Raw genomic sequence first — 27,085 nt, 5'->3', positions numbered from 1 at the left:
AGTGGAAATTAGTAGATTTGGTTAGCATGTTAATTTACGGTGTGCGCCCCTAAAATTTCTGGTTGTGCCCCTAAAATTTTCAGTTGGGGGCCACTGTGCTCCTAGTGAAAAAAGTTAGTCTGGAGCCCTGGAATGCACACTTCAGAATCTCGCCGGAAGAAGTAGATCATCCGGGTACTTCAGATTTCTGATGCAGCCTTTATACATGACCTTGAAGGAATCCAAAAGTAATCAGATTACATTACTTTTTATGGTAAATGGACTGCATTTATATAGCGCTAACTGTAACTGTAATGGAGTAAAAGTAACCCTCCCGACTCCAAAATTTAAGTCCATAAAAAGTCTTAAGTCTTTTTAGTTTTGAGAGTTCTTAAATTTTAGATGACACTTAGATTTGTCTAAATACTTTACCAAATTAAAACTTGAGGATTTGCTCGTTCTCATGACAATTTGCGGCAATTACGACAGCATATTACATAGCCTACTGTCTCCTGCATGCAAAAGGAAGAGAGAAGGAGAAGAATAATGGATAATGTAAGATAATGTAGGCTATGCGAGCTGGCATCGAGTTTGTCATTTACACTTTCACTGTGTGATGTATGCAGTTATATGCCTCCAAATTTCAAAATGCACTGGTATTTTTGTATGGAATTATTTTTGTCAAAAAAAAAAATGAACATAACTTTATAAAACTGAACGCAACTTTATAAAACTGAACGTAACTTTTTCAGAAACTATCAAAAATATGCCATTACAAAAGAAGAAAAACGAAAATGAAAATGAAAAAAAATGAACTCAGTCGCTCAAATTTAACAGCCTCTTCAAATACGCTTCATTCTTTGTTAATGTTTTTCAAAGATTTGTTTTCGCAAATCATGGATTCTGAATGCATTGCCACAGATTTCGCTTGCGTTTCTCAGTTTTTCGTTTGCTTTTTTGACACAAACCTCTCGTGGGGGCAAGCTTAACAGTGATCTACTCTGATTGGATGTTGAGGTTTTGATGGACAGGTGCTCTCTGGCCTGGAAATACAGATGTCATCTCGCTGTGATTTGTGCGCAATATGTCGTGCTTTTTGATTAATAAGTATGTAAATAATATTTGACCTTCGATTTCCCAGGGACAGTCCCGGAATTTGGTGTTCTGTCCCCGACTGGAGCTGTCCCCGTTTTACAACTTGTTCAAAACAACCAGCATATATTGCAAAAAAAGCGCCCTATCAAAACACAGCAGCTGCTGGTTATAGGAGCAATCGTGTAGTGATTATTTTCACCAGCAGATGATTCTGTGAGATACGCTGACTCTACTTGGTCGCGCACGGTTACTACTTCATGAAGATCGAGTAGTAACAGAGCAGAGCGCCATTATAAAATATAAAATATCAAAAGAAACATCGTTATCGCTTTCAAGGTAGTAAAATACTAACTAGTCATGTTAAATTTAAGTAATACTGTATGTGCTTTATAACAGAGCCTCAACAGGGTGCAGGACTGTTTTTTCCCCAAAAGTTACACAGTCACAAAGCAGTGATAGCCTACATCTTAACTATAAAATAACCTAATTACACTCGCAACAAATACATGTGCAGAATACACATACTTTCTGCTTAAAATAAGCCTAAAATGCTAAATAACAAGACCAATTAAGGATAGTAAGTTTATTTTCAAGCACAAACGTAACACAAACATTTGAAGTAAAAAAAAGTTATTTTATATAGTATAAACTGTCTGGTCAAGCACACCGACATCTGCTTCTTTCAGAGAGACAAGCTTTTAAAATCACTGTTCTATTTGACATTACATGCATGGAACGAATGCCAACCCACAGAATATGCTACTCTGTTGTCAGTGCATGCACCCAGACAATCACATTTCCCACTGCACATTTAACAAGTATAAATTAATTTAAAGAAAACATGAAAATTGCAGTGCAAAAGGGAGCTTACTTTTTACAGGGTTTAGAACCGATTTTTTAATACACTTTTATGTCCTTTTAATTGTTTAATTTGACCTCTTAAAAAAAAGAAAAGACCACACTTTATCATTTATTTTCAAAAGAGTGTCTTACAAAGTTACTTGTGATGTTAAATTTCTGATGTAACTACATATGTTTTTGTAAGTTTCTTTTTTTAATGTCAGATGTAAAATGTTAGTAAAGCACATTCTTATAATATCAAGTGACTGGACATATAGCTCTCGGGTAGTTCAGTGATGTCAGGGGAACAATTCAATCTCTGTTCAGATAAAGGGCACTGGATCTCTGGAACCACCATCTGGGTCAGTATCAGAAGTTTGCTGCAAAATCAAATAAACATTAAGTAGGTCAAAATGCCAACTGTTTTGAAATATTGTCAATGACTTGAATCCATGTTGCTATAAACTCATCTAACTTTGCTCATGTTCAAATCTATTATTAAGATGTGTTTTAAATTATACACATCACAAGTGGTCAAATAAGGCACATTTACAAAGGGGTCTACCATGCTCCTGAAGAGCGATTATTGTAACAAAAAACATTAAGCAATATGTGAAAAAAGCGAAATATTATGCCAAATACAAGTCCTTGAATATAATAACTGTACAAAAGAGCAAACAATCAAATTACATAACATAATGGCATGACATAATGACATTGCAAACTTGTGAATGACAATAATAACCCGCAACTAATACAAGTCCTTGAATATAATAACTGTACAAAAGAGCAAACAATCAAATTACATAACATAATGGCATGACATAATGACATTGCAAACTTGTGAATGACAATAATAACCCGCAACGAACTGTTGCACACTGTAACGTTACATGAATAAAACTTTTATCGACGTTATTGGTTACTTCAGTAACACTAACTTACTTCAAGCTGCCTTGAAGGACAAGGGGATGAGGAAGATGATGCCACTCCGTGTTGATCCTGAGAGCTCATCTTTACAGCCTGAGACGATCGAAGGTCAAATATTATATACATACTTAATACAAAGCTCGACATATTGCGCACAAATCACAGCGAGATCTTTCCAATATGCGCACAACTGAGTGATGTCTGTACTTCCAGGCCAGAGAGCACCTGTCCATCAAAACCTCAATATCCAATCAGAGTAGATCACTGTTAAGCCCGCCCCCACGAGAGGTTTGTGTCAAAAATGCAAACGAAAAACGTCTCAGGTTACAAATGTAACCATTGTTCCCTGAGAACAGGGAACGAGACGCTGCGTCAGCTTTGACGCTACGGGGAACGCCTCCAGCGTGACTGGTGCCTGAAATCACATTGAATCACGTCAATCCTATTGACCGGCGACAGCCTATGATGTCATCAAGGTGCGACCAGGAAGTATATAAGGGCGCCTTGCCAACATGACAGTATCTATCGTCTGAAGGGACTGTTTCGGCAGGCAGGCCCTGCGGCATGGCACAGCGACGCAGCGTCTCGTTCCCTGTTCTCAGGGAACAATGGTTACATTTGTAACCTGAGACGTTCCCTTTCGAAAGGGAACTCGCGCTGCGTCAGCTTTGACGCTACGGGGAACGATATACCCACGCCGCCATGCCGACGGGAGTGCATGCCCAATGGCAGTGACAACTGTCAAGACAAGCAAATTCTGCTGAAATGCCTGAAGCACTCCCCTTCTGGTCACATTAGGCTGTCAGTGACAGCGCTCCCTACGGTCATAGCCCAAGCTATCACCTGAGAAGGAAACCTTCACACACATGAGGTCCTTCCCAGGCCTTGCTCGAAGGCCTGGAACCAACCCATTCGACTTAGAAGGGGTTCCTTTAAGGGAGCGTGGCAAGGGAACTACGAGGGAACCCTATGCCAGTCACTATTCGGGAGATTATCACCGAATGCCACCAGGGAGACCTGACCAGGTGACCCAGTCTAGTATGGGACACGTAATACGGTCAACCCTGTCTGTACAGTACAGAGCCTCTGGTACTCGCCTCCGAAGAGACATCCCGCTAGGGTGCTGCAAGAAAGGCAGTCCACCGACTAGCCAGACCTCAGAGACGGGTTATCCCGGAGAGCAGCGCTCAGCGAAGTGCTTTCAAACCCTTACTAGCGAGGGGAGTCAAGCCGCTCGATCCTCGGATCTACCAAGCACTTATTTTAAAACGTGCTTAGGAGGCCAAAGGCCTTATAGGCTGAATATATCGGGAGGGGCCCCTCGGGACCTACCACCAATAGATCAGCGCCAGGAGGCTGTAAGCTCACAACAGACCCTCGCTTGAGAGGAGCTCATAAGCCTGCCCGGTAGGCAACCATGCCGTAGGCACACTATGAAGGTCCCGTCCTGTCGGGACCGCATAGCCGCAGTGACACCTCGTCGTGCTAGGGTAAGAACACCGCCTTCAGGTCTCGGAAACGGCCAGAGACCGGCGCCTGATAGCGGGTGGCCACTAGCTGTCAGCATAAAGCCAGTTGTGTGTTCCCGCCTGGGGAACTCGTCCCCCAGGGAGGCCGAGAGAGGCCTCCACCTGGTAACCTGATAGACCGCTTGCGCATCCAACAGCAGCGCTCGTCCTCAGGAAGGCCAAACGGGCCTGATACCTGATCGCAGTCGTGCTAGCCCTCGAGGTAGCTGGGAAGACCAGGGACTCGCTTATCAGGGAAGCCAAGCAGGCCTACCAACTGCAAAGACATCGGGCACTCACAGCCTAGCTGAATGTGCTACTCGTAGCACTTCAGGCTCACCACGGCGGCTGGGGACCGGGAGCTCGCTCTCAGGGAGGTACCATGCCTACCATCTGACAGCAGAACGTGCCGCTCACGGCACTTCATGCTCACCATAGCGGCCGGGGAGCCGGCCTCTGCTCAGTGACTGGACCCCTCCAGAAAACCATGAGCCAGAGCGTGCCCTCAGAGGAGGCCACGTGGGCCTACTACTCCAAGCGAATCCCCTCAGGGAAGCCCGTGCAGCTTTGCCTGATAGTAGCCCATGCTACGCTCCGTTACCGAAACTGGGGACCAGGGAACGATTCCAGGGAGGCGCAATGCCTCCACCTAGTAGCAGAACATGCCGTCCGTAGCGCTTCGCTAACCGTCTCACCCGCTTTCTCAGCGCCTGAGGATCGGGAGCTCGCTTCCAGGGAGGCAATCATGCCTACCAACCGAAAGCAGAACGTGCTACTCGTAGCACTTCACGCTCATTACCACAGCGACTGGGAACCTGGAGCTCGCTTCCAGGGAGGCAATCATGCCTACCAACTGAAAGCAGAATGTGCTACTCGTAGCACTTCACGCTCATTACCACAGCGACTGGGAACCGGGAGCTCGCCCTCAGGGAGGCGACCGTGCCTACCAACTGAAAGCAGAACGTGCTACTCGTAGCACTTCACGCTCATTACCACAGCGACTGGGAACCGGGAGCTCGCCCTCAGGGAGGCGACCGTGCCTACCAACTGAAAGCAGAACGTGCTACTCGTAGCACTTCACGCTCATTACCACAGCGACTGGGAACCGGGTGCTCGCCCTCAGGGAGGCGACCGTGCCTACCAACTGAAAGCAGAACGTGCTACTCGTAGCACTTCACGCTCATTGCCACAACGATCGGGAACCGTGAGCTCGTCGTCAGGGAGGCCATCCGTGCCTACCACCTGATAGTAGAAGGTGCTACTCATAGCACTTCATGCTCACCGCCACAGTGGCTGGGCACCGGGAGTTTGCCTCCAGGGAGGTCACTCAGGGAGGCCGGACGAGGCCTACTACCCACTAGCACTCATGCTAGCCATCCAGTGACTGGGGCCCAGGAACGCCATCCGCAGAGGATATCGAGTGAGCCTGCTTTCCCCACAGCAGGCCCATAGGGAGGCCCATAGGGAGGCGTACCATCCGTCGAGGGACTTAATGCCTATGGTGCCCCCTCGGGGGAGACCAGGCAGCGCCTGCTGACCACAGCAGGCTCTCAGGGAGGCCGAACAGGGCCTAGCTCCTGAGCGAAGGTAACCCAGACCGGGAGCCTACCCCTCAGGGAGGCCTGGCAGGACCTATCCCCCGAATAGGGGGTCTGCAGATTCCAAGGATCCTGCCGAGACTTTAAGAAGGCTGGCTGCTGCTACCTGGGCTGACGGCAGCTGTCTGCTGCTGACGAAGGCCTGGAAATCCAGTTAACACCTGGGGACTCATCCCCAGGGCCAAATGACGGGTCACTGCTGACGTCGACACCAGTGGAGAAAAGCCTCCGAGGCCCACTCGTGGGCCACGGTGTCGGGACTTTCCTGCAAGGAGGCCGGTTAGCGCCTACTACCTGTCCTGAAGTCCTACTGCCCAGACCGTCCAAGCTGGCCACTCAAAGCCAGCTGGCTCCTATGCCCGCACCTGGGGCTGGCTCCATCCCAGAGGCAGCTAGGGACAACCTGCTTCGCCGTGTCCTAGGGCCCCCAGGACGGCGCAGTCTCTTGGGCAGTGCCTACAAACATGGACCTAATCACATTGCCAACAGCAGTGTACTCAGCGGAAGTGCTTAAACAAAGACCCTCTAAAGCGAGCGGAGTACAACTTACGTCACCTGCATCGGGGCGGCTGTCTTACTTTCCATGCAGCGGCCAACCTTGATTGCGAGGGCGTCAGCCATTGGCAATGCTCGGGCCTCAGGGGAGCATCCGACCAAACCGTATTGACAGAGGATTATCCGATGTTCAGCTCGACCCGGGCCCTAAAGGAGGTGGAGCAGAGACATAAAGCAAGGGAACAATATCACAGAAATGTGAAATCCACCGGCCGTACCATCCTCCAGGAAAAGGCCGGGGGCCGCCAGCAGATGGCGGCCACCAAGCTCCGAAAGGCGGAAACAGCGGATAAAGTCTAATCGCCACTGGCGCAAAGACGCTTAGTTCCACCCCACGACCACTGGCGAAGTCGCTGTCTCCTGCACCACCATGTCTGCATTACTTGTGACCCCAGAACGCAGAGAAGGGGGCGGGCCTTGGCCGGACGACTCTGTAACAGAGGAGGCTGAAACAAGGATGCATAAACAACGCCATGTTCTTAAATAAAAAGACAGGCCAGGGGCGAACATCTTCATTAAAAGGGAACGCTCCCATCCTTGACAAAGCCTAGGCCAAGTGGTGCGACATAAGTCCGCACTAGATCTACTCAGGGCCCGGGAAAAAAATATTATCACCTCTAATATTACACAATGAGGCCCCAAAAACCCTTTTCCCAAAGCCCCGCAGAGCTGGGCGCAGATCTCACTACAGCTCGTGCGTTAGTGCATACCCGGTCTTCAGCTACTTCCCACTTTTACGCTAGGAAAAAACACAGCTCGCCTCTTACACTACAAGCCCTCGGGCAAGAGCGCGAATCAGTTACCCACATAGTGGGGGAAAACATAGCACGGAGAGGCAGCAGACTCTACTAGCAGAAAGTGAGGTATTCACACACAACCACATAATGTTGCAAAGAAGATCGTTCTTAGCTTACTCACAGGGAGCTGCAGGCCCTGCGAAGATCCAGCGGCGATCCAAATTTCCCCAGAAAAACCTCTCAGGCGAGCGAAGGTATAGGAGTTCTGAAAAACATAGTTTTGAAAATGTTTCACCCTCAGAGAGGGGGACTCACCGATCGCTCCCAGCGGTGCTTCCAGCCAGCCATAAGGCTAGTATCCGCCCGCCATCCTGAGGGGGGCGCTTTCACCAAACAAGCCAGGCGAGCCGGCAGAATCTTACATTTTCTGCTCATCATAGGCCACCGGCCTGATGTAAAAGCGCCCGGGGGAAAAACCAGAGGAAGGGAAAAAAGGCAGCGTTCATCTCCGCGCTCCTCGGGGGGTGGAGTCTGCTGCCTGCGCTGGTTCCGGTTACCAGCCCCGGCTTCCTTCCTCTTCCTGTCGCGGGTGTCCCGCCTCCCCTGCGCCCCAGTCCTCCGCGGCGGGGCGCTCGAGAGGCGACGCTGGCTCGCTATTCCCGTCTCCAGCCCTCAGACTGGGACGGGCCGGGGACACCCGACTGCCTGGGCGCGGTCCCGGACCTCAGCGGAATGCATGTCCTGAATGCCGCCGAGCGCGCCTTCGCCTCTCCGAATTTTCCCACCACCGCCTCTACGGAGGTGCCGAAAAGTTCAGATGGCGAAACCGGGGCATCAGGGAGAAAGGATTTTTTCCTTCTCCCTGATGTCCAAACGGTTTAACCACAGATGTCTCTCCGTGGCCACCCTCGCCGCCATCGGCGCTATCTGTACGGTGGCCCGGAGAGCGAAACCCGCGGTCCGGCGCGACTCGACTACCGCCTCAGGGGGTCCCTCCCCCCTGATCGAGGTCCCTCAGCAGGTCCGCCTGCAACACAGCCTGCAACACAGCTGTGGTGTGCAAAGCCGCTGCAGCGCGACCCACTGACATGTACGCCCTGCCATTCAGGCGTTTAGACCGGCAGGGTGGGAGCCACAGTGTCGCCGGCCGCCCAGAGGCGAGATAAACATAACATCTCGTCCACGGGCGGCATCGACACATACCCAGCCAGGCAGTCCCTCGACATCAGCGACATCTAGCTCGCCGATGTCGACATATGCGGGGCTGAGTATGGTTTCTTCCATTCCCTCGAGATCTGCTGATGGAGATCTGGAAGGAATGGAAGACTCCCAGGAGTTGGGAGGTCATGGGCGGAGAGAAACCGATCGTCCGAACTGTTTGGACGCTCAGCCTTTCTCCTCACGCGCCGCAAAGGCAGCTGCAGTCTACCCGCAGCGCGTTCCATGACTTCCAGCAACTCCCGTACATGGGACAGGATGGTAAGAAAAGCTTCAGCATTTTTAACTGACTCACCCATCCTCTGCTCGAGTGGAAGAGCAGCAGACGAGGAGGAGGAACATAAATCCAGCTCCTTCCGCCGAGGTCCGCCTCTCGCGATCTGCATCGTCCTCAAGAACCATAACTGTCTCCAAGCGACGAGCCAGATCCATCTGGGAAGCGCTTTTGGTATTTAGACGCCGCTCAGCCTCAGCTCGAGCGTGGCCATTCCCAGATGCTGAAACCTCTCCCCTCGAGAAGAGGTCCCACTGAGAGCGGAGCGTTTCCAGAGGACAACGCTCACAAATACTTTCACAAGAGGTTCGCAAACCTCTCAGCATGCTCTTCTCCCAGACAGTAAACGCAAAGTGTGTGTGTATCCAAAGCGCAAGATACACATTCAAAACACACCTGCAGAAGTGGCGTTCTCAGCACACTTCATTGTTATCCTTCTTGTAGACGTTTCACGTGAAGACAGGCAAAACAGTCCCTGAAGACGAAAAGATACTGTCATGTTGGCAAGGCGCCCTTATATACTTCCTGGTCGCACCTTGATGACATCATAGGCTGTCGCCGGTCAATAGGATTGACGTGATTCAATGTGATTTCAGGCACCAGTCACGCTGGAGGCGTTCCCCGTAGCGTCAAAGCTGACGCAGCGCGAGTTCCCTTTCGAAAGGGAACTGAGAAACGTAAGCGAAATCTGGCAATGCATTCGGAATCCACGATTTGTGAAAACGAATCTTTGAAAAACATTAACAAAGAATGAAGCGTATTTGAAGAGGCTGTTAAATTTGAGTGATTGAGTTCATTTTTTTTTCTCATTTTCATTGTGTTTTTCTTCTTTTGTAATGGCATATTTTTGATAGTTTCTGAAAAAGTTACGTTCAGTTTTTTAAAGTTGCGTTCAGTTTTATAAAGTTATGTAAATTTTTTTTAGACAAAAATAATTCCATATTATATGCCCCCAAATTTCAAGATGCACTGGTATTTTTGCTCCAATTACTTTTTATCTTATATTTATATCATATGATGTAGTTATATTACAATATGACACGAGCAAGAGTGCCGCTTTTCCCAAAAATCAGCATGATTGCAAATTTAATATTTATTTTATACAACAGTTAAATAAATTAACATTGTGAGTTACATTTTATACACAATATTGTTTGTTTTTCCTTTATTTCGGAACGAAAATGTCAAAATCACAGCAGAATCAAGTCTCTAAGCAACACAGAGTGGTGATTCGTTTTTGAATGAATCCACATTTTGAACGAATTAGTTTAATTAATGATTCAATAAAGACGGTAATTTCCGAATGAATCAGCTGTTTAAACAAATCTGTTGAATAAATGACTCACTTAAGACAATGACTTGCCGCCGCCTACTGGAGGTTTTAGTTTCATATTTAAAGTACCTGTTAATAAAAAGTTAAAATTAAACATATTTAAATATTCTCATAGCATCTCATAGCATTATTTATGCAATTGTAAATATATTAATGCTACTTCTGATGCTGTTTCTGTGTCACCTCTGCACTGCAAAGATGAATTTTGTTCATAATGATTAAATTTGATTAGTAACAGCCCTATACTATCATTTTTAATTTAATTTAATTTTAATGTTAGAATTTGATATAAAAGGTGATGCATACATCTAATACGTTTAGAAAAAAATGGCCTTATAGAGGTAAAAATGCCCCTGGAAATCAATTTAAGGTGGCAAATATTGCCCCTTAATAAAAAATTGTATTTCTGTCACGACTGTGAACTGACCACCGGCCGCATAAAATATGAATAATATGAATGTCTTTGAGTCAGCTGTATTTGAGTCACAACAGTATTCATTTTTATATCTTCAGGTCTTAAAAAGCCTTAAATGTACCATCTATGACTGTTTATTATTTACAGGTTTTGAGGAATTGGGCTGTGTCTCTGAGCAGCGCTATAATAAAGCTCTTCGGGTTCAAGTGAGTTTGAATGATGCTTTATCTGCCCTGCAGTCCATACATCTCTCTGCCACTCGCTGGAAGGACAAACTGGGAGATGTCAACATCAGCGAGACTAAGAGCTCCATTCTCAAGTAAGACTTTAACTTGCAACACATGCAAATAATTGATTCCTTATTGTTTAATCTCATTGAGATCTCAGTGACTAATATGAGAATAAATGACTGTAGTCCTGAAAGTGCCCGTTTCTTTTTCAGTGGAGTGGAGGTGCTGCAGTATAAAGATGTTTCTTTCCAGATGTTGGCCTCTGCATTCCCAGAACTCTCTGGCCCGTATCTAGAATTTTCAGAGAGACTGAAAGTCGAAGGTAATATAACATTTCAAAACATTTAGTGTTGCGTTTTTTAAATTAATGGCAGTTATGTGTGAACTGAAATGGCACCTGCAGAACTTCTTTAATGTGCATCGTTTACTTCTGTCTGTTCCTGTAGCTATTTACCGCCCACACTGTGAGAAGCAGAGGAGAGAGATAGAAAGAATGCAAGCAGAGGAGAGTCTATATTTGCCACAGCACATTGACTATCTGACTCTACCCGTGTCCCTCTCTCAGGAGGTCAGAGAGATTCTGGATAGCATGCGACCGAGCACAGTAAGACCTGCGCCTATAAAGGTGAAGTGTGTCATCTCTGTAACACTAGTGGCACAAGATTTGAACAGAGCTCAGGTATCTAACGGACACACATCTTGCCTCAAATAGTGTTTATCAGTGACATTGCTGGGATTGTTTTAGGAAGTAAGTAATCTGACAGCCCTAGAAATGGCAGAGCAGCACACCGACTGAGATACACTCTCGGGCCGGACTCTTCTGACCACCACTCCAGCAATTTGGTTTAGGTTAGTTTAGTTTTACATGGGCAAGCATCACAAAATGTAAGAATCCAGTCATTATTGTCAGTTTGGTGCCACAAGTGACAGAAATGAGTCACTTCGCCATACATTCTTAGTATCTTTAAATGCAAGTTATGTTATGCGCTGGTCAATTCTTTATTTCACTGTATTATTACATAGTAGGAGATTCCGGGGATGAATGCGGTTTGATACTGACATTTTCAACATATGTATTTATAAACCAACTACTAAACAAGGAAACGTCTCGGTTACGTATGGTAACCCTCTTCCCTGAAGGAGGGAATGGAGACGTACGTCCCAATTCGTCAGTGACGTCCGACATACGTCAAACGTGACCGACTGAAAGGGAACCAGAATTCCTTGTAAATATTCACTAGCTTCACCAGGAGTCTAAGGCATTGTTTCAACCAGAATACTAACGTACCACTTGTAGTGTAGTATAAACTGTTCTACTTATTATTTATTTTATTTATTTTCTACTTTTATTTTTAAAATGTAGTATTTGAAACTATAAACCATTTCAAACAGAAGTATGCTACATTGTTGTCACCTGAGCTCAGTACATGTTTATTTCACCCCGATGTACTGATTTATTCACCATTTAAAACTGTCTAGTTTTAAGTATTCACACATTTATTCAACATTTGAGCAAATCAGGTGCATTGCATTGTGGGATACAGCATCTGTAGTGAGCTCTGATGTATTCAGCACATTTGTTGCAATTTTAAGTCAAGCAGGTATTACTTTTTACAGAAAATGTGTCATGTGCACACATGCTTTCTGCAGAAATAATAAGAATAGTCAAAGAATTGGTTTCCAACAAATGAATAGTCAAGCTGTACAAGTGTATTAAGTGTTTAAAGTATGTAGTCATTTTAAGAAATTACTGTGTGGTGTTCACAGAAAGCCCTATTTTTAGACCCGCTTCAACCTGCTATTAAGATCACAAGTGGGCAAGTGAGACTGAGCATCATTTCCGTCTCAAACGCTTCTCAAAACTGGACAGAAAATGTGTATTTGCTGCTTAACTGCATTTCTGTGCAAAATCAGCCATTACATAGAATCAGGGCTTGACATTAACTTTTTTGCTCACCAGCCACTGTGGCTAGTGCTTTTCAAAAGTTACTAGCCACTCAGCATTTTCACTGGCCACAATTTTACTGCTTGGAAATTACATTTTATATGATTAAAGTTGACTTTGGCAAGCTTAAATTACTTGATTTTGAGTCATTTTACTTGATTTAGAAGATTTAAAACCCTTTCAAACTTTCAATGCAGAGTGACCACCCAAATCAAGACTACAGTGTATATCAGCTGGTGTGCAGGTGGGCAATATGGCTAATGAGAAATTTTATATAGAGTTATTTTTGTTAGGCTATATAAAAGAACAAAGAAGCAAATTACAAAAACAATAGTACATTTCTCTAAAAAAAAGATACAGTAGGTTTATTTAATATGTATACATTTATTTAACACCTGTAGTTGTTTGATTAGCATTAATGACATTGTAACGAGTATGAAAACAGTGTGGCCAAAGAGGTGTCGCTCCCTGTTGAACTGACTGCGTTTTGTGTGTGTGCGCCTTGCGCCTCGAGCACCCATGTGTGCGGATTATTTTCTGTTGCTAACATTTAGTTATTTTGTTTTATTAAGTAATGCTGTGGACGGAATGGAGTTTGTGACGCACTCTTGTGAGAGTTTTGCAGGGAATAAAGCAGTGGCGGTTCTTGGGAGTGTCATAAATCTTGGCCCCCCCTAAATTTGGAATCATATCGCACCAAACAATTTTCTGAAACTGGTTGCAATATGCAGTTTTTGCTGTGGCGGTATGTGATGAAAATAGTACTTTATTGTGTCATTACCAATAACCAATGCAGAGAAACAATGAGGAGGTTGCGCTCAAGAAGTCTGTTTATGAATGATTCGTCACTCAGTCTGCATTCACTCAAATAGTTGTAAAACGCAGGCTTGCTACGCACTTAATTTTAGAAAAAATAAGCTCTCTTATACACGTTGTGTTGTGTGTAACTTCACCCATATGCAGCAGTGATACTGTAGATTAATTTTACTGACTTGATGACTTTGAATTCCATTCAGTCATTTCGTTCATTTAAACATACTGGTAATTAAAATATATTTTTTCAATGGCTAATTTCTCCGAACACGTCCACATATGTAATCTTTAATCATATTCTGAATTAGGAAGATGCAGCCAAAGATAAATTATGACCAATGCAATGAAAGAACGTGTTTCACCACAGAGATGCATACCCGAGAAAAGATACAGAAAATAATATAATTTCAGTCTTGTTCACATATAGCGAGAAATAATATTATTTTATCAAATTCTCCAGTGTTGCTTATAGAGTATTAGATGTTTGTTTTTATACTTATGCTAACTTTGCGAAGAGTCCGCTAACAGAGAGCAGGTAGGCTACACAACATGTAAAATAAATGGTTTAGTTTTACTTTTATAAATTGAGCATGAATGATCATATTACAGATACATTACTTTTCAAATACTTGAAATTATTTTACTTCACGTGTAGAGACTGCAGAGTGATACAGTAGCCTACATGGCCAAATAAAAAAGACTTTCAATAATCCGGAAAATAAGTTAAAGGGGTTAGTTACCCCAAAAATAAAATAAAAACACCTAATGTAACTCACCCTCGTGTTGTTCCAAAAACCTGCAGGCCTATTAGTTAGAATGTCGTAAACCAAACCATTTCAGTGCTTCTTAGTTAGAATGTCAATAAAATTCAAGATATGCGGCAGAAATGCCCCTGTTTGAGTTTTAGTCTCAGAGCGTTTTTACACTGGTAAAACACTGGTTTGTTGTGGCCCGCGTCCGCGTTCTACACCGCAGGCTCCCTCTCGCTCGTATCCAAGGTAAATCATCAACACTATCATCCCTTACATGTGTTTTATTGAACTAAATGCATCTTCATCTGACAAAATGCGTGTGTAGGTTACTTTTCTTGCGCACCCTAGTCCTTGTTGCTTTCACATTCACATGAATCGCGGCACAGCTTGAGCGCAATTTGCGCAACCGAACTCAGACCACCTCCTTCAGGCAGTCTCGAATTCAGTTCCCCTGAGCTCAGCTCACCTGGGTCCGCATGACAACTTTCACATTACCAATTATTCGAACTAAACTGCCAGTGTGAAAACGCCCTCACATTTACATCATTGAGCTTTCCTGTAGCTCAAACAGTAGAGTGTGGCACTAGCAATGCCATGGTCATGGGTTCGATTCCCAGGGAAAGTAAGAAGTGACAGAACTGACTAAATGTAAAATGTGTACCTTGAATGCAAATGTAAAATGTAAATGTACAACATGATATAGACTACAGTATAAGCAATAGGCTATAACATGAGTAACGAGTGCAATATCACACAAGTTCTGTTTTTCTACCCAGAATAGCATGAGTGCAAATGCGATACTGATCTTATACAACAGTTTAATAAAATAAATAAGTTAATATTGTGTTCAACATAAGAAAGTCATATTTGGAACGACATGGGGATAGAAATGGTGATAGAATTTTCATTTTTAGGTGAACTACCTATTTAACTACTGGTTAAGATAAATGTTAAAGTGTGTCCCCTAAAAGCACAAGTGGCCCCTGCCTGGCCCCCCTAGTTACTGTGGTCTAGAACCGCCACTGGAATAAAGTGTTTGCATCAACTCCAGTTACGTTAAGTGAGCTATCCCTATTTTCATTCATACACAACGCGTTGCAACGTAATATTCTGAGACACATATCCAGTTATTACCCACCTGTTTATGTACACTTAAGCCATAACTGACTGTGTTCATGAGATATACTCCACACGACGGAAATGTTGACATCTGTGTGCGCGTGTATTTGACTATTCAGGCGCAAGGAGAACTGATCACGCGTGCGACAGAGAGAGCACTTCTGTTGTGTCATTCATCGCGATTCTGCCTATCCCGCCTTCACTAACTGCAAGTTAATCGATAAAGAATTGTAATTTAATTGTAATATTTTGTGATACAACGGGCATTTCATTTGGCTGTAGGCTGAAATTATATTCAACCCGCCAAAGTGGCTAGTGGGAGTGGCTGTCTTTGGCGGGTGTTAATGTCAAGCCCTGCATAGAATAGTAACCAATTGTGTTTTGATTTTCAGTTGGGAGCTGCTGCCCGTCTGCCAGGAATCACCCCAGCAGCCATAGTTCATCTGTTTAACTATGTGCACAGAAACAAATACAGTAATCATAGTAAAGTTATTGAAGTCTCATAAGAATGATCAAAATTGTGTATTATGAAAAAATTATTTGACAAGTCAACAGTGAGAGTGTGGGAGAGAAAAAAAAAACTAAAACATCTTTTTTATATGAGTAACTATTTACATCAAACTAAATAAAAACATTTGTTTCCAAACATATGGACATCCACAGAGGCCATGCATTGCGTCTTTTCCAATTGTCTTTGCTGCCACGGGTGCTCCAGAAATTACACATGTTCTCTAAATAATGTCTGAGAAACTCTTCCATCATTGGCACTAAAGGAACTAAAGATCAAACTCTCCAACCCCTCTGGAAAAAAAAGCAAATGGAAACTTCCATTCAGATTGACGTTCCCCCACAGGGGCTTCTGGGTAAACTGTAGCATCAGAGAACATCACCTCAGTGGTCAATGGGACAGAAGACCGAAGAGGACACTGGAGACAAGAAGAAGACCACAATTCATGTAAACTTCCAAAAGACCTCTAACTGTGTGTGCAAAATTTCAGCTGCTCAATCATAACGTGTTACATATATATTTATACAAATTTGAACTTAAAGATGTACAAGGTATTTATGCAATAAAGTTTTACACAAAGAAATGTGTATTTTTTAAAAATGACACGTATATGAAAATCATGTCAGCATCTCAGGGCTCAACAGTAACATTATGCTTAATACCTTCAGTCTCTGACAGCCAAAGATAAATTGGGCACCCAAGATGTGGTTTTGTGGCAGGGCCCTGAGGCCCCTTTGAGCCCAGAGCACCCTCAATGATAGAGACACGGGCAGGAGACAACCAGACTCGCATGATTCCTGAAACATTTACAAACTTGTGAACATATTGGGATATTCTACAGCTATATATATATATATATATATATATATAATATATATATACACACTATATTGCCAAAACATTAGTTAATGCAGTAGTTAACATGAACTAACCATGAACAACAGAGGTTGGGTGAGATGACAACAAATTTAAGGGCAGTAAAATTTCAACTATGATATGAAAAGTAATGGGTACAGGATATAAGCTACACAAGTTACAAAGAGAGGCACATTTCTCATAGTTTGACAGAGGAATTCTCCTGTATTGAAAAGAGGGGACCAAGTTTGTTTGAATGAATCAATAGTATGTGCAAATGCAGTTAATTGCTCCAAGTTTGAGTGTACTAACAATAATTTAAGCCAATGATTTATTGAGAGTTCTGTTCTGACATTGCACACCAGTTACGCTCGTCAGACGTAGCGTAAGCATTTTGAACTGCGAGAGGCGTGGGCGCTACACTTTTTCCGTAAGTTGAATACAGAAGACGGTCTGCCGGAAATTAGATGCAGTTATAGTTGGACTTTTATGGACTTCAAAAACAGTGCAACATTCACTACCATTATAAAGCTTGGAAGAGCCAGGACATTTTTTAAAGGGGTCATGAACTGGCTTTTTTTAAACTGTTGTCTGGGGTCAATTTATGACGTTTGTGTGGTTTTTAAAATAAAAAAAACATAATGAATAAGTAATAGGCTATTTTCTGCCCTGGTTTTGAGTCTCAAGTAACTCAGTTTTTATGGGTGTGCTGCACTGAAGACTTGGAAGTATACGCTCATGGCTAGGATTGGATAATATTTGCATATTTAATGAGCTTCAGCTCCCCTGTCAGTATATGTGGGAATTGTTTTGAAAGCGCGTGGGGAAACGGCAACCGAAATGAATCGCCCACAGGGCTCGCAAAATGTCTTTATCAAACAAACACAATGATTTATCTCTGATCCACCCGGGATTGATTGGAATGTTATTTTTTTTATTACTTGGCCCACCCAATCGGTGGATATAACCGCGAATCGTACACACACGCGCGCGCGCCCTTCAAATATCAAGTCTAGAGAGTGAACAATGCACATCAAGAAAGGAATTTAACTATAAGAATTATACTATTTAAGATAGCTCGTCGGCAGTAGAGGTGTGCGATACCGCTAGATTTGGTATCGATCCGATACCAAGTAAATACAGGGCCAGTATCGCCGATACCGATACCAATATCGATACTTTTTAATAATTAAGGTGGATGCGTCTTCAACCTAAATCTAAATGAATTTTCATGACTTTTAATTTGTTTTTGTGATTTGCATTTTGGGTTATTAATCAGTACTACAAAAGCTTTTGTTCAGAAACAACTTTTGGTTACTTCTGTTTTATTTAAATAAACAAAAAGTTACAGAATGATTACTTCACAAATATAAAAAATGTAAAAACAAAATCTCTTTTCAAGTAGCATGTTAACAAAAAATGTTTCTCCTCTTTAGTGCACTTCTTTTCAGGATTTTTTTCTTAAATAAACAAAGTCACAAAGTTTTACATACAACGCTCCTCTTTCTCTCTGCTGCCATTCTCCGCCTCTGACTGACTGCTGTTAGAAATGCGCGGCTGAGTGGCGCGCGCGCCTGACTGCTGGTGGTAGCGCTAGTGGTGAGTCACGTGACGGTACAACACAGGAGAGGGGGAGGAGAGCAGCGTCGAGCACGAGCAGCACTCTTGAGAGCTTGCTCTGCTCTGTGACAGCAGCAGCATTTTGACAAACACGGCCAGGTCGCAAAACGAGAGAAACTGAAACTTAAGTATCGATATTTTCACGTTGGTATCGATCAATACCGATACCAACGTTGGTATCGATATTATCGATATTAGTATCGATCTGCCCACCTCTAGTCGGCAGGCTGGGCTTACGTTTTGGTAGCCCGTCTGAAAAACACATAGCCCCGCGACATTGGGCTTTGCGAGCCCTGGCCCATACATAAGTTTGATACCGAATCACAATGAACCAACAACACCTCAAATAAAGGATTCTTCAGCCTTTGACAGTGTGCTAAGGTATGTTCAGTTAGACACGTACACATAATCAATACGATCTGTAACAATGCAATACTATCACATATAAAAATTTTTTTTTACTCACATTAGTGTGTTGCTTCATTCATTCATGCAATCTCATCCTGTATGCAAATCCAGTCTCTTGTTTACAAACAAATCCGTGGTGAAATGAAGGAACACATGCACAATGTCCTCCCCACGTGAGCTGGATATTCATTAAAAATAAAGTTCATCCATGCATTCATAATACCGGAATCCGAATGAAGCTTATGCGGTATGTTTATTGCTTAGAAGTTCTCAGGCACGAGTCGGTGGGCAGGGCTACAGAATCAGGCGTTCTTTTTCTGTTGAGGCAGTGTTTCACCACAAGATGACGTCAAGGTGTGGCATATTCTGAGATTGATCGTTTGCTGGGCCTTGTGTCAATAAAAGCTTTTCTTTGACTAACAAGGAAGTTTTCAGCTCTGAAACTTACAGGATATTCTTATATTACCATGACATTTTATATATCAAAAGCTCAAGGAAAAGTTGATTTCTCAATTCATGACCCCTTTAATATAACACTGATTGTGTTCGTCTGAAAGAAGAATGTCATATACACGAAGGATGGCTTAAGGGTGAGTAAATCATGGGCTAATTTTCATTTTTGGGTGAACTAACCCTTTAAAGGGCATATTGCAGGTAAAAAAAAATTCCAAATGAATATATAACCTTATGAAGAAAATACCATATGAAAAGGTAATGCAGGATTTAAAATATTTTAAAAGGACATAAGGACATATAATTTAGTAGATAAAGTGGCTGTTTCGTTGGCCGCTTGTAAAAAGTTTTTTTTTTTTTTTAACATTGCGTCATATGTCACGAGAGGGAGTTGGTATTCAGTAGGAGTCTGTGTTTTCAGTAGTTTTTCTGGTAACACTTTATTTTGATAGTCCACTTTAGACATTCTACTAAATGGAGCTTGAGTGATCGAATGGAATTCAAGCGTAGTTCAGGCAGACCACTGATCGCTAAATTATATCAGCTGACGCTCAGCTGATTTGTTACTCCACCTACTCTAATCAACTATAGTATTTAAGCTCATTCAAACTCATGTTCCTCAGTCTGTCGCACAGACATTTACACCCACCTCCACCCCTTCACCTCCTAGTATCTTCATTATCGAGTATCAGATTCTGTGGAGAACTCTATTGTTATCATTGTATCTCTTTCTGTAATATGTGCTAAGAAACTTTTGGTTATTATGAAGGCTGGGGGATTATGTTTCAAGGATGTATCTCAAGCTGTTTAGTATGGCAGCTCGAGCATCTTTGAGCCTAAGCCTTTCGCCAAATCAAAGATTGTCAATAAATTTCATTCTCAAAGTGGTCCTGACTGAACTATAAGTAACTTTGCAACTACATGTCAACTAACTGTCATTAGAGTATTTGTAGACTGTCTGATTAATATTTACTAAAACTTTATTTTGTTGGTCCCCCAACAGACATTCTACTGACTATAAGTAACTTGGCAACTACAATTCAACATATTCTACAAACCTGAACCCTAACACCTAACCATAACCTACCAGTCTACTGACAGTCAACTAATACTCTAATGACAGTTAGTTGACATGTAGTTGGATAGTTACTTATAGTTAGTAGAATGTTTAAAGTGGACTATCGAAATAAAGTGTAACCGTTTTTCTTTTTCAATTTATCATTGTCATGGTAAATTATTGTACTCCAACCATGTTAACATGGGATTACGTGAATCAATTTCAACATTGATGAATACAAAGTATGTACATTAACACAAATGCATACTTTGCACTTTTCAAAAAAGTTTGGAATTATGTGCTGGACTGCTGGTAATGTAAATATTTGATTCATGCCATGTATGTACATTCAAGTTCACTCAAATACATACTCATAACGTCATATGCATCCTCACACTATCGGTGAATAGGCACGAAATAAACCCATAATAGAATGAATGAATAAAGGATGACATGAAACACATACAATAACACTAACGTTATACTGTCTGTGGGTCGGCCGCCGGCGGGAGATGTGACGGTCACGGATCCGTCAGAGATGCAGCTCAGAGAAAATGTGAACTGTGCACCGTAAGTCTTTTTTAAAACATTTGCTAACTACCAAATCAGACGCGATGAGGAACCGCTAACTTATATCACGTATATGTTTAGTGTGACTTATGCCTGATGGTCAAAGCTTATTAGTTTCTGTTATTGGTAAGAATCAATAATCCTAGATGACCAATACCAGCTTTGCTATTGCTTGATATGATAATAATCTGTACAGTATTGTAATCTGAGCACAGTTTTCGCATCGTTAGCTAGCGTTATCTATAAACTAACACTGTTCTCTCACCGAGACACCTTCCCTGTTCTCCACGGTTTCTCCTCACACGAATACTCAATTTGTCTCCTCTGATCGTTGTTCTGTCTAATCCTGGTCTGTCCCTAATTGTGTGTCATAATTGTATGGCTGTGGTCTGCCATATGAGTATTAATAAACATTTATAATGTCCTCAGCGTCCGAACTGTCATTGCGACCCATTGTTTTCCTATCATTGAAATTCACCGCACTCCCTCTCGTTACGTCACATCCGGTTTTGGCATTTATAGATGCAGAAGTAAAATTCTCACAAAAACGACTCCAAAAGCCTTAATAGCGTATTTTAAAGTATATTTAAAGAAAATCTAGTTCCTACATGATTTTTCTATACATTGACTCACTGGAGTCTCTAACCTGCAATATGCCCTTTAATGCTTCACCAGTCATGTTGGAACAGGAAGTGGCAAACATAACTGGTGTGCACCGATACTGCCAGTAGGTGGTGTTAAATGTCTAATGAGTAAATAGAGTCGTTCATTCATTCTATTCGTTCAAATGGCTGATTTATTCAGGAATTAAGTAAATTGGTCTCTATGGGTCATTGAATCATTGGTTCACCTGATTGATTCGCTCAAAACACAGAGTCATTTGCTCGTAAAACAGACCTTCCCGAAAATGCTTCGTACAACTACTGTACAACAGTTTTATGCAATCAAATATAAAAAACAAGTAGGTGTTTATTTAAATCCCACTAATCCAAGAAAGGATTATTAATAAAACTGACAAAAGTGTCATCAAACAATATGCAACAGAGCACTCACTGAAGCTGGTGGGGAGCATTCTTTTGAAATGACTCGGCTCTGGTCTGTCTGAGAGCCTGCAGTCATACTGATCAGATCAGGCACTGCGACCCCTGCTAAAATACCCAAAAGCTCAGCCCTCAACACTCCACAGTCACTGGACAAAGACCTAGACAAATCAAAAAGACAAAAATCAAAATAGAACCATTATTATGTTGTTGGTTTTGTCATATATGTTGACATATACAAGTACTAAGTTGCATCATGTCTTCAGGCTTTAAGTGGTAAAAAGTTATGATGTAGTAAATTGGTGTAATACCTGAAGGTGCAGCCAGTTACAGTGTTTTGTTTAAAAAGAACAGGGGGGCGATTACCGAGATCTGCAGAACACCCTCCATCCTCAGACAACCCCAAAACTGTCAACTTCCACAAATGTCAAAGAATTTACATATTCATCACAGAAATGCATTAAATCCTTACCTAAAGCTCAGTACTATGCAGGTGTAAATATTTGCAATTAATCCCCTAATTAAAAATAGCATTAGTGGCATGGCATGGTCACAATTTGGTTTGCATTAGTTATATTAACGGATAAAAATTTAGTCATCATTTACTCACCGTGGTGTTGTTTTAATCCAGTATGTCTTTCTTTCTTTACTTCTCCTCTTGTGCTCTTCCATGTAATCGCAGTGAATAGTGACCAGTATAAAGCTTTTTAAAAGAAGACGCAATATTATCCCAGAATGATCCCATGCGAGATGACTGCACATTTATGAGACTTTATTAGCGCTGTGTTTTACTCTGACTCACCCAGAAAAAACACCAAAGTTATGAAAAAAACAACAACAACAGAATAATAAAAACATGACAAAATACAATCCTTTTTTCTCTGAGGTGAACATATCTGTTGTGTTCATCACAAGTTATTATGTTCATATTTGTCAACTGTCCTTTTATCTGTCAACTGACAACTGGAGTTCCAGTCCGGAAATATTTAACTAATATTTAAGCACACAGGACTTTTGCTAAACATAAAATTTTGTTTTGTTTTTCACCAAACCCTACTGTATACCCCCAAAACACTAGGAATATACGCCACAAATGGGATCATTCTGTGATACTTTTGCATTTAAAAAAGAAAAACCTTAATGCTAGTTTTTCTATTGCCATTGTCATCGCTATTCACTGCCATTATATGGATGAGCACAAGCGGGACATTTTTTTCATTTTTTATCAAATGTTCCTTTTGTGGTTCGAAAAAGAAAGAAGGGCATACAGCATTAGAACAACACCAGAGTGAGTAAATGACTTAATTTAAATTTTTGGGTGAATTTGATCCATTTAAAGTTGGAATACACAATTCTAATTTGCCGTCTTGATAAATTGCAGTCTGCAAATTTTGGGCAGATGGATTTGACCACTTTCTGAATCAGAAAATCGTGTGGCTAGATTGTGTGATGGACATGATTTTTTTTAGCATCACTGTGGGTGTGTCTTAATCAGCTCCTGAGCTCGTGAATCAGTATATTGCTGTCTCACTACACATTGGGACACTGATGACTCTATTTCCGTTAACGTGACAACATCCTCATTGTACAACATCACTACTGGTATTTATGAACAACAGCAGAGCAGATCTCTTTCTGGTATTACCTGTAATGTTATTTAAAGTACATTTCAAGCAACATTTCAGCTGTAAATAAATTACAAATGTTGGCTAGATTATGTTCATTACCTTGCCTAGTGATTTATGCTGAAATATAATAAAATAATGACTTGTATTTTTAAAAACATATATCATGTGTTATGTTTAATGAGTTGGCTCATTGTGGGACTTTTTAGGGAGCAAACGTTTCAGTGCACGGGAAGGATTCAGCAATTGAGATAGGTCTTAAAATGGCTGACTCCCTGATCAGTGCCTTGACTAATGAACTAGGGAGCTGATTGAGAGACGCCCTGTGATTCCATTCAGTCGGATGAATCAAACATGCTAGATATTTTATGCCGATTTTAGAACACATTGTTTTCCTTTTTCATTCACCTCCTAGCAAAAAGGCGCAAGTTTCTGCATGAGTTAGTGTGTTAGGAGGAACACCATCAAATCCTCAGATGTTTAGTGTATGATGGCCAGTTTTTCCATGTGTAACCATTTAACTTGCCAAGACGGCAAGTTTATGATACCAAGTGTTTTAAAATCTGGTACGATTTTAAAAGTTGTGTAGTGTATTCCAGATTTAGGTCACAAATGTAACTGGAGGAACTTACCCCATAGTGAAATACTGACAAAAAAACAGACATAACCAATACAACCAGTCTTACATTCACAAGCTTAAGAATTTTATAAATATGAATTTCACTTGAATATTAAATTAATTTGCAATACAATCATTATTGTAAAAATAAGTTGTGAAATGAATGCCACAGATAGGTCAGCAAAATGAGCAAAAACAAAGTCACCTTGAAAACAACAACCAAAAACTATGCACCAGCATCTAATGGTGGAGAGCATCCAGGTAGACACCGTTAGTTATGCTTTATAATGACTAGTAAACTATGCAGAAACATGATGAGTTGGATACCTTATATCAGCAAATTCTCTGAAATAATTTCTCTATCATTCATTCTCCAACACACTCTAGGCACACCATGGCAATTAATGTTTGCTATACAGAAATAATAACACTCAGTTTATTTGATTTAACCTCAGATTAATTAGTAGTGCACTCTGATACAAAAACAATTTCACAGTAAAGTGGAAAGGATACAGGTTGTGATTTTTCACCAAACCACCCAACTAGTGGTGATTCAGGTTTCAGCCCCTCTGGAGGTGATGGAGGTGTGAGTGTGACCATGGGTTGAGTGAGTGTGGCCAACTGGCATTCAAACAACAGGTGTTTAAAATGTTGCATAATTCTTTATTAAAATGTTATCTCTATCTTCTGGGTGAAACAACAGACTTTTTGGTGACATATGCTGGACTTTTTCAGTCATTTAGTCTGGTTAAACCCTTTCTTACAATTAACTAGAAGCTTGTATTCTGATCTTCCTCCCAGATCTCAAAATCCAATTAACAGCTAATGGACAGAACAGTTCCCATACAATCTGTTCGGATGTATGCCACAAAAAAAAAATATATTTTTATTTAGCATTGCCTTTCAGATATTTCGTTTCCCAGAAGATAAATTAATACACATTTAGAATGATCATTCTGTTCAAAAGTTCTTAATGTTTGTTTCCATCAACGTTTTTCACTTATAATAGTTGTTGTCTATTAATTATAATAGAGTCTCTCAATTGCCCTAAAAAAAGATGGACCTCAAAATCATACATAAATGGTTCAAATAGGCAGAATATGCTGCAAAAACAAAGAATGTGTAGGACCAGGAAGATTTTTCTGAAGAACATTGGGCAGTTTAACTGCTCAGGACTCATGAACAACTATCATAAAACATAAAAACAGCCATGGATCATCCAGGTAATATGGTTTTAAGATTAATATAATTTTTGAATGGGGTAATTTTATCAAATAAAAACAACATGCAATTTTTATGAGCCCTATTATTATTATTTTAATTACTAACATTTTCAGATTCTGCAAGGTGTATCTTAATGTCTGACCATAACTGTATATAGAGTTAAAGTTACCTGGAATATAACCACATGTTTTTGCAGTAGTTGTCTGCCTATAGTTGTGTTCAGCAGTTCTGTGTTCAGTGTAGCTTTTGCAATCGCTCCTTTGCTTGTGTACTCGATCACATACTCCACCTATGAGAACAACGAAAGACTTCACTTATGTACATTCTGACAATAATATGTGCATCCCCACAAACCTCTGCACTGACCTTTGATACCACATTCAGACATGAGCCGTTTTGTTCAAGTGGTTCAGGCCAGTTTCTCACGGTAGAGATTGGGATCTATGACAATGCAAACAAAACATGTGTAAACATTCTGGGATCAAAAACCATAAGTAAATCACTACAGATAATTAAAATAATTTTAATGCAACTCACAACCAACTCTGGACTGTTCTCCACCTGGGCCCTGGGAACCTAAAAGACAAAAGCTAAATTATTAATATGCATACAATAGGCATCCATGGATGTCTATTTTCAAGGAATATTCATAAATCATCCATCGTTAAAACTATTAATAACTTATAAATCTAAAATGACTAAAAGGAATCAATTAATCATTAGTTAATACTGCAAAATGCATGTAGAGAAGACCAAATGTCATGTAAACGTAGTCTACTTTAAACTATATTTAAAATAAATACAGTCAAGAAATTAAAATATTGGTATATTTCCAGTCCACTGTTTTTAAATACGTTTCAGCTGTTTAATATGAATTTGATTTACTATTAATTTATTATTGATAATAATAATAACGTGCATTTTAAAATACAGATACAGCCCTTTCTTCATAAAAACCTCAGTTTGAATCTAGAGCATGACATATAGCAGTGCGATTTCAGTTTGGGATGACAGAGAAACTGATGGATAAGCGGAGTCCTTGTTGTACTATCATGGAGTTTGTAGTGAACATTTCTCTTCACTCAAATAAGAAAAGCTGATGACTGTTTAGGCAGTGTTTTTGCCATTTGCTTGAATTAATATTAAATCAACTGTAGAAAAGATCAATTCAGTTATTAAGAAACTGAATCAATTTGGGTCATTCTAACATTCTCCAGTCCGGAAATAATTAACTCCTAATAATTAATTACTAAGAAAGTACACAGATTTTTATTAATCTTGATTTTTCACAACTTGTGTCAATCTGGGTAAATAATAATACAGTGGGCCTCATTTATAAAACATGTGTATGCACAGATTTGATCAGAGTGTGCGTTTGCTAAAATCCACGCCAATGATCATCATATTTATAAAAATGGTCTTTGATGTGGAAAAGTTCTTAGAACCACGTCAGGATCTAAGCAGACATACACACTTTTCCTTGTAGCAGACAGTAAGTGTCTTGCAGGTATTTGGAAATGTAACCTATTCTTACCACTTGTGATTCACAAGTAAAGGAATTTGAATGTTGACTGGTGCTCTTTTATATACTAATGACATAAAGTATTGGGTATTTACAAGGAAGAGTTTTGAAACCATTCAGCAAGATAATTTGCGATTTATAAATTTCACATCTAGAAAAGAGATGTACGCACGTTTTTTTGTACGTACGTTCGTTCTCTGGATCACACGTACGCACATTTGAGAAATTATCGTAAGATCAGAT

The 27,085-nt window shown here is 41.3% G+C and overlaps 2 protein-coding genes across 5 annotated transcripts in view; one reads left to right on the top strand and one right to left on the bottom strand.

Annotated features, from left to right (window-relative positions):
• mto1 (mitochondrial tRNA translation optimization 1) overlaps positions 1-16,425 on the top strand; it is a 45,983-nt gene extending 29,558 nt beyond the window's left edge. For both annotated transcript variants that reach the window (XM_079845851.1, XM_079845850.1), the window contains exons 10-13: positions 10,630-10,801; positions 10,925-11,034; positions 11,159-11,316; positions 15,734-16,425. In XM_079845851.1, coding sequence (XP_079701977.1) covers positions 10,630-10,801; positions 10,925-11,034; positions 11,159-11,316; positions 15,734-15,847 — 554 coding nt within the window. In that variant the 3' untranslated portion in view covers positions 15,848-16,425. The remainder of the gene's footprint in view (positions 1-10,629; positions 10,802-10,924; positions 11,035-11,158; positions 11,317-15,733) is intronic.
• Positions 15,848-27,085, bottom strand: part of LOC307143960 (tectonic-3-like) — a 50,449-nt gene continuing 39,211 nt past the window's right edge. Inside the window, exons 8-15 of one of the 3 annotated variants that reach the window (XM_079845852.1) lie at positions 25,858-25,896; positions 25,687-25,761; positions 25,490-25,609; positions 24,610-24,717; positions 22,164-22,267; positions 21,866-22,013; positions 16,512-16,646; positions 15,848-16,267 (exon numbers count right to left, since the gene is read on the bottom strand). In XM_079845852.1, coding sequence (XP_079701978.1) covers positions 16,118-16,267; positions 16,512-16,646; positions 21,866-22,013; positions 22,164-22,267; positions 24,610-24,717; positions 25,490-25,609; positions 25,687-25,761; positions 25,858-25,896 — 879 coding nt within the window. In that variant the 3' untranslated portion in view covers positions 15,848-16,117. The remainder of the gene's footprint in view (positions 16,268-16,511; positions 16,647-21,865; positions 22,014-22,163; positions 22,268-24,609; positions 24,718-25,489; positions 25,610-25,686; positions 25,762-25,857; positions 25,897-27,085) is intronic. The other 2 variants (XM_079845854.1, XM_079845853.1) reach the window with 2 other exon arrangements.

This window comes from Gobio gobio (assembly GCF_949357685.1).
Source record: "Gobio gobio genome assembly, chromosome: 20".
Lineage (NCBI taxonomy): Eukaryota > Metazoa > Chordata > Actinopteri > Cypriniformes > Gobionidae > Gobio > Gobio gobio.
This window is presented reverse-complemented; position numbering and strand designations above follow the sequence as displayed.